The sequence below is a fragment of the Myxocyprinus asiaticus genome, chromosome 23 (genome assembly GCF_019703515.2).
Source record: "Myxocyprinus asiaticus isolate MX2 ecotype Aquarium Trade chromosome 23, UBuf_Myxa_2, whole genome shotgun sequence".
Classification (NCBI taxonomy): Eukaryota; Metazoa; Chordata; class Actinopteri; order Cypriniformes; family Catostomidae; genus Myxocyprinus; species Myxocyprinus asiaticus.
Window position 1 is genome coordinate 10,605,403 of NC_059366.1, and position 12,218 is coordinate 10,617,620.

Sequence of the window (12,218 nt, forward strand, 5' to 3'; positions counted from 1 at the left end):
ATAACATAATTCTATTTATTTATTATTTACAGCTTGGGAAAAAAAAATATCTGTATTCAGAAATGGACTGAAAATTTTAAATAAATAAATTTAAAGAGTTAATATTTGGTTTGACGGATGGTCCTGAGATGTCAAGATGATTTCAAGCCTTTTTATGTACCCTTTTCATGGATAGGATGCGTGCCTCGAATTAGACACTTGATGACTGATTATGTCATGCATAATTTAAGAAAAATTTTAACAGCATCGTTCCACGCTATTTTCTATTTTTATTTTAACTTTCAATATACACCACGTGCAAAATACACGCTTTGCCCTCCTTCAACAACTCTCGAATGACGTTATTCAAACCAGGAAATGTAGTTCTTCACCGCCTATGTCTTTACCACGTTGACCTGTAATACCCATTAGAATTACTAACTCTTTATATTGTGAATATAATAAGTTCAGATAAATTCATAGACTATACTTTTCATCATTTTATATGTAAATTAATTTACCGCTGGAAAGTATGTGAAGTAGGACTCCATTTCCCAGGAACTCGTTCGGTTGTGGAGCTGTCAGCGCGCAAGATGTCAACAAACACCAAAGTCAAACTGGAGTAAACCGGGGAGAGACATTTATCTCATTATGATCGGTAAGACGTTATTTATCCGTGATACGTTAGACCAGGGCAGCCAGCAGGCTATAATAAATATCTTTGTTTTTCGTCGGGAGTGATATCATACCCTATGTACCCTTCGCTGTGTGTCAACTGCAGCTGCTTTTAATGTTAACGCGATATGTATTGCAAAACACACAGGTTAATCAAAATATATCCTTATAAAAATAGAGGCACATGCATCTCGGCATAAAGGTTATAGCTATATAGAAAAAACGGGCGTCCAAAATACGCCATTATCGATCACGGACAGCAGTTTGAGGATCAAAGTAGTAGATGAAGTTTGAAATGTGTAAATCTTAAAAATAGGCCAAAACTATATGAAGAACACATTAAATCAAAATAGACCCTAATTACTTTTTTTTAATAAAACACATTCCTGGTCTTATAGTGAGCATTGTTTCTTGAAAAAACAAAACAAACAAACAAACAAAAAAAAATTCAAATTGTAAACGACTTTACTTTTCTGCTGATGTCACAAATACCTCCTTCAACCCCTCCTCTAAAACCACCTGTTTTATTCTGTTATGTAATGCCCACTTTTCAAGATCCAATTAATTCCTGTCCTATTAAGTCCAAATAATTCCAGTTAAGTCCTGTCCTACATTTTATTCTTGTTTATTAGCCTACCTTGTTTCCAGGGTGATGCTACCTCGTTGCTAAGGATTTCTGAGTGTTTTTCGTATGTTGCTTGCTATGCAGGTGTGGTCAGTCTTATTGATATTCTGATCCCTAGATATATCACCAGTTACTATTTTCTTTTTTTACAGAGAAAAGTCAGTTCACTTAATTAAAATGGGTTGCAAACGTTGTTTTATTTTGACCTTAAAGGTCCTCTCTGAAACGGAGTCTGCTCCATTTATATTGCAAAGTTAAAGGGATAGTTCACCCAAAAATGAAAATTCCCTCATCATTTATTCACCCTCATGCCATTCCAGATGTGTATGACTTTCTTTCTTCAGCAGAATACAAACAAAGATTTTTAGAAGAATATTTCAGCTCTGTAGGTCCAAACAATGTAAGTGAATGGTAACCAGAACTTTGAAGCTTCAAAAAAGCAAATAAAGGCAGCATAAAAGTAATCCATATGACTACAGTGATTTAATCCATGTCTTCTGAAGTGATCAAATCAGTTTTGGGTGAGAACAGACCAAAATGTAACTCCTTTTTCATTGTACATCTTGCCATTTCAGTCTCTAGGCGCAATCATGATTTCAAGCTTGATTACACTTGACGCGTGTGCTAGATAGTGCTAGGAAGTGTAATCAAGCTTGAAATTATGATCGCCAAAGAAACTGCAGATGTCAAGCTTTATAGTGAAAAAGAAGTTCAGTTTTGGTCTGTTCTCACTGTTCAAAAGAACCTGAATATTGATCTGATTCTCAGCCTCACCTATCATATTGCTTCAGACGACATGGATTTAACTAGGGATGTGCACTGTTACCATTTTTAACATTTGGGTAACCGCGAGGTTTCATGAACGGTTAATTGTTTTTTCGTCTGAAGTCAGGATGCGGGAATGAAGAATGTGTATTGTAATGAATTTCTTCATACACAATAGCACAGTGCATACATCTTCAAATGATAAAATCTCACAAAAGTCAAACAAAAATGATCAAACTGTCACTATCTGTATATGTGCTCGGCCAGGGCAGGTTCACATATTCGTGAGGCAAAAAATACAAGTATTATCATGTGCGTGGAGTCGCACTGCTGCAGTTACGTAAATAGCCTCTTCGGGGTGCTTTGATTTTTAAATGGTTTAAAATCAAATTACACTGAACTTGTCTAATTCTTGTTCTAAATATGCACACCAGAGCAAAAGGGGAAAAACACTGTCTTACCGTTTATCAAGTGCTGAAACGTTGCTTGGTGAAAAACAAACTGAAATCATGTTTAATGGTGTAACAGTCACATAAAGTACTATTCTTCAGAACGCAGCACAACGAATGAATCAACTCAGGTGTTTCGACATGTGTTTAGAAAAATTAAAGTCTTTTTATCTTTACTCGGTGTCTTAAAATGCAGCGATCAGGCGAGAGGCGCTGAAAGAAAAGTGAGATTCAGCCAGCGCAACAGTCAAAGACGTCCGTCCAGTGAGTGTCACTATCACTGATCTATAAAAGATGCACACAAAAGCATGTGTGAATGGCCTTAACTCGCCCTATACTTGGAAAAACTGACCCAAACCCGGCAGGAAAATCTGGCGGTTTGTCGGAACTCGTCAGGTTGCAGACCTGTATTGCACATGAAGAACAACCGAATAGTGATTTTGATATTCGAATAGTGCCGCTTTGAATGGTTAACCAAATGTTGATGTGGTGATGTGGGCTTGGCCGAGCGACGTCTGTGGAGAGCGAGGCCGGGAGAGGCCTCGGATTGAACCAGGCTTTGGTGAATGGAGGTTTGATTACAACCTGAATTCACCAAGGTTTGATATGTACCCCCCTTAATACTCACCGGTAACCGGTACGCTCCTTGGGGGCGGCCTGTGGTGCATCGGGGACCCGGACCAATGTCTCCACCTCCATCACGGGGCATCGGTCCTGGAAATGCCCAGGTTCCCCAAAGCTCCAGCAGACCAGCCCAGACTTCAAGCCCACACCCGCGGCAGCGGATTCACCAGCCTGTGGGGGAGAGCGGAGAGGGTTAGGGAAAACTGGCGAGTTGAACGGCCCATGGGACCGGGCAACCGGTTTTGGGGTATGAATTCCCCATTTCTGGGGAACAGGAACAGGGTGAGGGGAAGGAGAGTGGGAGGGAGGAGCGAGAGAGAGAGAGAGAGAGAGAGAGAGAGAGAGAGAGAGAGAAGAAGAAGAAGAAGAAGAAGAAGAAGAAGAAGAAGAAGAAGAGGACTCACTGGCCCACGAATACGCCGCCATATGGTCCTCAGCTAGCTGGATCGCCTCATCCAGCGACTCCGGGCAGTGGTCTGGACTTCATATTTATCCCCCTCTAGCTCTCACTGTTACACAGAACAGCTGTTAGAGATAATTTCCCACAGGTGTCAATCCTTACCGTTCTTCCTCTCCCTGCCTCGCTCTCCACAGACGTCTCTCGGCCACGCCCACATCACTACAATCGACTATCCGTGCACATCCCTAGATTTAACCATGTATGGATTACATTTATGCTGCCTTTATGTGCTTTTTGGAGCTTCAGTGTGTTGGTCTCCATTCATTTTACAGAGCTGAGATATTTTTCTAAAAATCTTTGTTTGTGTTCTGGTGAAGAAAGAAAGTGATACACACCTGGGATGGTATGAGTGTGAGTAAATGAGGAGAGAATGTTCATTTTTGGTGAACTAACCATATAATATCTAGTAATACTCTTCTTATGCTCATCAGCCACACTCCCAAAATCATATGGAGTTGGACTTTACCAGATAGAAGTTTCTGTTAAAACTTTCTCTCGTATTTCAGTTGTTTTGATTAGACAAAATACTTTTGCCCTTTTTTTTTGGGTGGTTCACATCATTTTAAGACCCGTCATATTACACTTTCTTTAATTTTCCTTGATTATTTCTGAAAAATTATCTCAATGTTTAATCTGAAAAAAAACGTTAGAGCCTTTCGGGCTGAGACTCCCTGTGTTCTGAAGAAGACGCATTGATTGTGTCTCCGGCATGTCGGTACAGGGCTCACAGATCCCCATGAGACAGGGATTTGGTTTGAGTGAACTGACTGGCGCTTGTCTGGCAGAATGAGTATGAATCAAGCAGCACGCCTCCACCCTCAGGCGTAGCATCTCCTGCTATTGGAACAATATCAATAGTCATGTCACGTAAGCCTGTTTTTATATTGACTGAGCTGTGAGGAGAACTGACTCTTGCCTTGACGGCAAGAGCATGTTCAACAGAACCGCAAGTCTGTCTTTCTTGCCGGAATTAATCTGGATATGTTTTTTTGTATGGTTTATTCAGAAAAGAATCACATTGGCTTGAATTGTGTGCTATGTGGTTGCAGTGAGCGTAAACAAAGCTAGATTTGCATTTCCTGATGGAAATATCAGATGGGCTGGGAGATAACAGAAAAAAAAATGTTTAGCCTTTTGGCGATATTGATTATACACTCACCTAACACTTTATTAGGAACACCTCTACACCTACTTATTCATGCGATTATCTAATCAGTCAATAATGTGGCAGCAGTGTAATGTATAAAATCATGCAAATATGGGTCAGGAGCTTCAGTTAATATTCACATCAACCATCAGAATGGGGAAAAAAATCTGATCTCAGTGGTTTAGACTGTGGCATGATTCTTGGTGCCAGACGGGCTGGTTTGTGTATTTCTGTAACTGCTGATCTCGGGATTTTCATTCACAACAGTCTCTAGAATTTACTCTGAATGCTGCCAAAAACAAAAAACATCCAGTGAGTGGCAGTTCTGTGGATGCAAACCCCTTGTTGAATGGAGAGGTCAACTGAGAATGGCCAGACTGGTTCGAGCTGACAAAAAGGCTACGGTCACTCGGATAACCCCTCTGTACAATTGTAGTGAGCAGAATAGCATCTCAGAATGCACAACACCTCGAACCTTGAAGTGGATGGGCTGCAACAGCAGGAGACCATGTCGGGCACTTTATTAGGACCTAGTGTTCTTAATAAAGTGCTCAGTGAGTGTATATCTCTGTATTTATGTATTTGTGCCGTGTTAGGGACCAGTGCGGTCATAAGGAGACACCATGAAGCAGGAGTGGCATTCCAAAACTATGATTTATTGTGTGGAAGTGCAAAATGTGAAAAAAAAATAAATAAATAAAAAGTGTTTAAGAACAAATAAAGCCAAGGTTGTTTAGAGAGAGAAAAAAAAATAAAAAACAGTCTAAATCTACTGTTGAGGTACTAAGACAGCACCCACTCCCTTCTAACAACAACAACAAAGGCAGGAGTTGTTCTGGGCTCGGCTTTTTTCATAGTGAGTTTAACATGATTAACATTACTAACAATAACAAGATTGTAATAAAATGGGAAATTCATTAGAAGAGCAACAGCAAATCTGGCTGATGTGAAATTTCTAAATTCCAAGGAGGACAAATGGCTGAGAAATAGACCAAGAGAAAAAGGTGTGATAAGTCGAGGGCTAGGAGCCGCATTAACATCGGCTAGGCTTTTCAGTGGTGGAGAGACCTCCGAGAGGTAATAGGCTTGAAGATGGATGCAGAAGTTGCTCTTTTTCTTCTCAATAGGTGGGTAACATAAATTTTGCTATGTTTCACAGAACCCATATATGCTGTTGTTGTGATGTTAGATTTAGTAGCAGGAGAGATGTGAGCGTCTGGAGCTGGTGTGCGTAAAACCGTATCACGTGCCTGAATTTGGGGGGCAGAGCTTCCAAAGGAGCACTGAAGGGAGGGGTGTGTTTGTTTTGGCAGTTGAGTTCGAATATCAACAGTGTTTCTCAGGAATCGCTGAGTGCACCTTTAAATATTGATCTTTTACACACCCACACCTATCATATCGCTTCAGAAGACATGGATTAAACCACTGGAGTTTTATGGATTACTTTTATGCTGCCATGATGTGCTTTTTGAGCTTAAAATTGGACCAGGACATTTTCTTGACAGCAGTCGTGAAAATCTCCCAAAAATAGGCAAGTGAAGTCAGATCAGGCTGGTGTGGTTCTCAAATGTGGCCAGGATCCAAAACAAGCTGCTCTTGTATTGGGTCAAGTGCTAATGTTGTTCCTGTGCTGTCCTCTGCTGAAGAGGGGTTGAGCCAAATTGACAGTGGATATCTGTGAAAGTGGAAGTGATTGGGTGGGTCAGGGTGGTCTGCTTATAAACTCATTCAGAGAGAGAGAAATTTAGTGTCAAAGGGAAGACAGTGGAGAAAATGAGAGAGCAGTGTGCTGGTTCTCTCTCGGGTCGGGAGTGCAGGGGGACAGGATTATTTACTCTGTGTGTTTTGAGTCCAAGAGGAGAATAAATTGCTATTGATTTTTGCAGTTAAGTGTCTCTCCTGCCTCCAGACTGACTGTGGGCAACGAATAATTTGCTTTAATATGTATCCACATTCGTCTTAACTCTTTTTCTGGGCGTCCAAAGCAGAAAGTAGCTTTGAGGCAGCGTGCTTCGACGTATTCTCACTGTCAGCACTCAGATGCATTGTGAGAGTGAACCATTGTGAAGTGATTCTGAATGCAAAACAGAAGGATGGAGGCATTGTGCAAGTCTTAAGAGTGCATGGAATATCAAATAATATTGATTAAATTACAATCAGAATGCACAGTCTTTGTGCAGATCTATTTAGGCAGGTGGTCATTATTTAATTTGAATTTTAAATGTAAGAAATAGGCTTATTAGGAGGGCTATTTTAGGAATAGAGGGCTGAGACATGTAAATGACCAGTCACGGTTTGTTTTGTTGTTACATGCCATCATGTTTCTACAATAATAGACCGGTGTGCAACACAGTGTCATTTAAACGGTCCGCATATCAGAGGCAGACGTGTTTGAGCTCATAATGTTAAAGTGCTCACCTGTTTCATTCTCCCTCTCTCTCCTCAACAGTTTTGTCTAATAATAAAAAATATCAGTCAAACTAATATCATAGAACATCTGCAAATATGCGCATATCTCATTTAAACAGATGTAATACACAAACCTCACAAAACTTGAGCATATCCAGCATCCTGTAGAGCGCTCATTTATTTTCATCTAAAGCACGTATTTTATCAGCCTCTCTTCAGCAGTTCCCTGTAACTTTTAACTTTCTTATCTAATTATAAAAGGCAAATATCAATCAAACTTCTATTGTATACCGTCTGCAAATATGCAGATATCTTGTTTCGTGTAATTCACAAACCTCACGAAAATCCAGCATTATTCTCCCGTCGAAAGTTCCTTTGATTCACAAATCATGATGGTCAGTCCGTGACATTCCAAGCAGGCGATCCAGGCCGTTTTAACTCTCAGGAGGTTGCTGCTCGTGCTAACTTCAAAGTAAAAGCGGTTCATGTGTGCTGAGTAAATGTCATATTCACTATGCACCAGTGTTTCCTACAGAATTCAGCTCATGCAGCGGGGGAAATGCTCCACCACCCCTCCGCCAACGTGCTTTGGGGATTATACAATTTCTAATAATAAAACATCTGAACTTTTACAAAAATCTCACCTAAATACCATGCAGGGGCTACTTTTCTCACTGCTTACCTCAAATAATTTTTTTTAGAAGTATACAGTCTACAGCCCTTCTCTTCAGTCACTTGTTTCCCAGCAACATGTAATGCAATCATGTGCTGGCTAACATTATGTTCTTGTTCTTGGCAGATACCTTTAACAAATACTTTAACAGGTAGTTAGAGGGCAGTTCACCCAAAAATGAAACTTCTGTCATTATTCACTTCAAGTCCGCATTAATTTGCCTCTTCCGTAGAACACCAAAGGAGATTTTAGGCAGTATGTCTCAGTCACCATTCACTGTCACTGCATCTTACTTTACATACAATAAAAGTGAATGGTGTCTGACATACTAACATTCTCCCTAACATCTCGTTTTAAGTTCAGTGGAAGAAAGAAAGTCATACAGGTTTGCAACAACATGAAGGTGAGTAAGTGATGATAGAATTGGTCACACTTTATATTAGGTGGCCTTAACTACTATGTACAGTAGTGCTCAAAAGTTTGCATACCCTTGGAGAATTGGTAATATATGTACCATTTTTAAAGAAAACATGAGTGAGCAGGCAAAACACATTTCTTTTATTTCTCATGGGATTCATATTCTACTGTAGGTTATAACAGAATGGCACAATCCTAAAACAAAACATGGCAACAAAGAAAAAATAAATAAAATGACCCCTGTTCAAAAGTCTGAATACCCTTAGTTCTTAATACTGTGTATTGCCCACTTTAGCATCAATGACAGCGTGCAGTCTTTTGTTATAGTTGTGTATGAGGCCCCAAATTCTTGCAGGTGGTATAGCTGCCCATTTGTCTTGGCAACATGATTAAAGTGCACTCCAAATTACAGTGTGCCAGAAGCTGTGAGGTGTGTCAAGGTGTTGTCAGGCATATTGTAACCAGGCTTTTTTGTGGCATTGGCGCAGTAAAGGCTTCTTTCTGGCAACTCAACCATGCAGCTCGTTTTTGTTCAAGTATCGTCGTATTGTGCTCCTTGAAACAACCACACCGTCTTTTTCCAGAGCAGCCTGTATTTCTCCTGAGGTTACCTGTGGGTTTTTCTTTGTATCCCGAACAATTCTTCTGGCAGTTGTGGCTGAAGTCTTTCTTGGTCTACCTGACCTTGGCTTTGTATCAAGAGATCCCAGAATTTTATACTTCTTAATAAGTGATTGAACAGTACTGACTGGCATTTTCAAGGCTTTGGATATCTTTTTATATCCTTTTCCATCTTTATAAAGTTCTGTTACCTTGTTACACAGGTCTTTTGACAGTTCTTTTCTGCTCCCCATGGCTCAGTATCTAGCCTGCTCAGTGCATCAATGTTAGAGCTAACAAACTCATTGACTGTTTATACACAGACACTAATTGCAATTTAAAAAGCCACAGGTGTGGGAAATTAACCTTTAATTGCCATTTAAACCTGTGTGTGTCACCTTGTGTGTCTGTAAGGCCAAACATTCAAGGGTATGTAAACTTTTGATCAGGGCCATTTGGGTGATTTCTGTTATCAATATGATTTAAAAAGGAGCCAAACAACTGTGTGATAATAAATGGCTTCGTATGATCACTATCCTTAAATAAAAGACAGTTGTTTTTTTGCATGATCAGTCATATTTTCAAAATCAATGCCAAAATGTCACAATTTCTGCTAGGGTATGCAGACTTTTGAGCACAACTGTACTAACATTGTATACATACAAGACTATGTATTTACTGTGTAACTACATGTTGTTCTGCAAAATTCCCACAATTGCTGCTACTGAGGTTGAGGTATGTGTACGTTTAGGAGTAAGGGTAGAGTTAGGGTTAGGATTAGGGGTTAGAGTTAGTTGCTTTGTTGATTATAAACAGGAGCGATAGTTTTAACACATCGCTCGCTTACAGAGAGAGGCAGTACTATGCCATTCTCATGTCATATGAACAGGTTTATAGATCTGTAACATCTTAAGTTAATATGAGTTCACTGAGCATGCTCACACTAAACTCAACATGCGTTTAATGAGCTGCCGAAAGCTGCACATGAGAGAGAGGGAGAGAGAGACACGAAAAAGCTGAATTATTCATCTTGATTGTGGAAGTACAGTTTGCAATAAAATAGTGTAGTAATTCCCCGTGTTATGAACGTGGAACATACGGGATTGATTAAATTTGTGCTCAATACTCACTATCCGTGCCGAATTTCAGGACTTCATAATAATAATAATAATTATAATAAAAATAATTATTATAATTACAGAAATATATTAGGCCTACAATTGTATTAGAATAACTAATAATAACTATATTAATATTATTATTATACCCAATTTAAATTTCTCTAATAATTTAATAAACGTGGCATTGCTATGATATCTAGTTAAACCCTTGATATGATCTCATTTCCTCTTCTGTCTACAAGAACCTGGTGTCATAGGGTTGTTTAAGATTTGTATATAGTGAAAAATGAAAGTGAATTTGGAGCATTGTAAATATATCATCGCAAGTTACCAAACTGAAACCAACGCAACACAGCTGTTATTCTGTGTACGAGATGAAATTGGTGGAGCGGCACAGAACCGCCTTACATGTGCTCAGAACAAAGCTCCACACGAGCATCACATACAGACTGTTTGATTAAATCACATCATAGCCCTTTGCAGTTTAATGTTCACATAAGTTAATCGAGTATAGATCAGAAGGATCGTTCAGCCCTACACAAAGCAATAGAAAAACATGTTGTTTTTGCGTTATTTTGCGGCACGCGCTAATTTTATCTCATCACATTCAATTCAGACTGCAAGCTCACGACTTGGGTATCTTCTTTTGCCATGGCGCTGGAGATTCAGTAGCAGCAGAGCGCTGCTGCTGAATAGCGGTGCAGGAAACACTGCTATGCACTGTATGTACAATTGGTTTGATACGGTATTTTTTAAGAAAATGCGATTGCTAATGTGGACATACCGTCAGTGGTTGCTGGACAACTGTGTGTACTGTTATTTCCTTCTTCCTAATATGTTAACAATTTCTTCATGTGAATATATATGACTAAAATTTGATGACTAAACAGAAATCAGAAGAAACTGCTATCTACCATTTAAAACACAATATTATTTTTATAGATTCTTTTTTACAAAGTTAAAGTTTTGTGTGAAATTGAGTAAATATAGTGCTAAATAAGAGTTTATTCTTTTTTTTTTTATTTTATTTTTTTTGCAATTTTATGTTTTTGTTATTTACTATATTAAATTGTGTAATATATCGTCATTGTATCGGCCACCCTGCTCTCTGGATATCAGCATCGGCCATTAAAAAACCCAATATCGGTCATCCACTAGTCTATATACAAAAGTTTAGACTGTGAATACATTGTTTGCAAGACTGGACAGGAAAAATGCAAGGCCTTGTGAAAGTGAAAGTTGAGAAAGTATACATTTTTGCTCCAACACACTCTAAGGGAGACAGGCATGTCCAATTGTGCTTTTTGAAGTCCAATTTGCTGTATTACCATTTGATTTCAAACAGACTCAGCTCTTTTTACATCCTCAAAACACATTTTTTGTATTCCTACAGTTGAATTCAGAAGTTGAAGGTTGAAGTCATTAAAACTCATTTTTTAACCACTCCACAGATTTAATATTAGCAAACTATAGTTTTGGCAAGTCGTTTTGGACATCTACTTCGTGCATGACACAAGTCATTTTTCCAACAATTGTTTACAGACAGACTGTTTCACTTTTAATTGACTATATCACAATTCCAGTGTGTCAGAAATGTACATACACTAATTTAACTGTGCCTTTAAGCAACTTGGAAAACAATTAGCCAGTTAGCTTCTGATATGAGGTGTACTGAATTGGAGGTGTACCTGTGGATGTATTTTAAGGCATACCTTCAAACTCAGTACCTCTTTGCTTGACATCATGGGAAAATCAAAAGAAATCAGCCAAGACCTCAAAAAAAAAATTGTTGACCTCCACAAGTCTTGTTCATCATTGGGAGCAATTTCCAAATGCCTGAAGGTACCACGTTTATCTGTACAAACAATAGTTCGCAAGTTTAAACACCATGGGATCACGCAGCCATCATACTGCTCAGGAAGGAGACGCATTCTGTCTCCTAGAGATGAACGTTGTTTGGTGCGAAAAGTGCAAACCAATCCCAGAACATCAGCATAGGACCTTGTAAAGATGCTGGAGGAAACAGGCAGACAAGTAACTATATCCACAGTAAAATGAGTCCTATATCGACATCACCTGAAAGGCTGCTCAGCAAGGAAGAAGCCAATGCTCCAAAATGCCATAAAAAAGCCAGACTACAGTTTGCAAGTGCACATGGGGACAAAGATCTTACTTTTTGGACAAATTTCCTTTGGTCTGATGAAACAAAAATTGAACTTTTTGGACATAATGACCATCGTTATGTTTGGCTTGCAAGCCAAAGAACACCATCTC

General features: G+C 39.1%; 1 protein-coding gene across 1 annotated transcript in view; it reads left to right on the forward strand.

Annotated features, from left to right (window-relative positions):
- Positions 1–495: 495 nt before the first annotated feature.
- The window catches only part of LOC127413705 (E3 ubiquitin-protein ligase parkin-like), a 202,523-nt gene continuing 190,800 nt past the window's right edge, over positions 496–12,218 (forward strand). Inside the window, exon 1 of the mRNA XM_051651059.1 lies at positions 496–637. Within this exon, the coding sequence (XP_051507019.1) occupies positions 631–637 (7 nt within the window). The 5' untranslated portion in view covers positions 496–630. The remainder of the gene's footprint in view (positions 638–12,218) is intronic.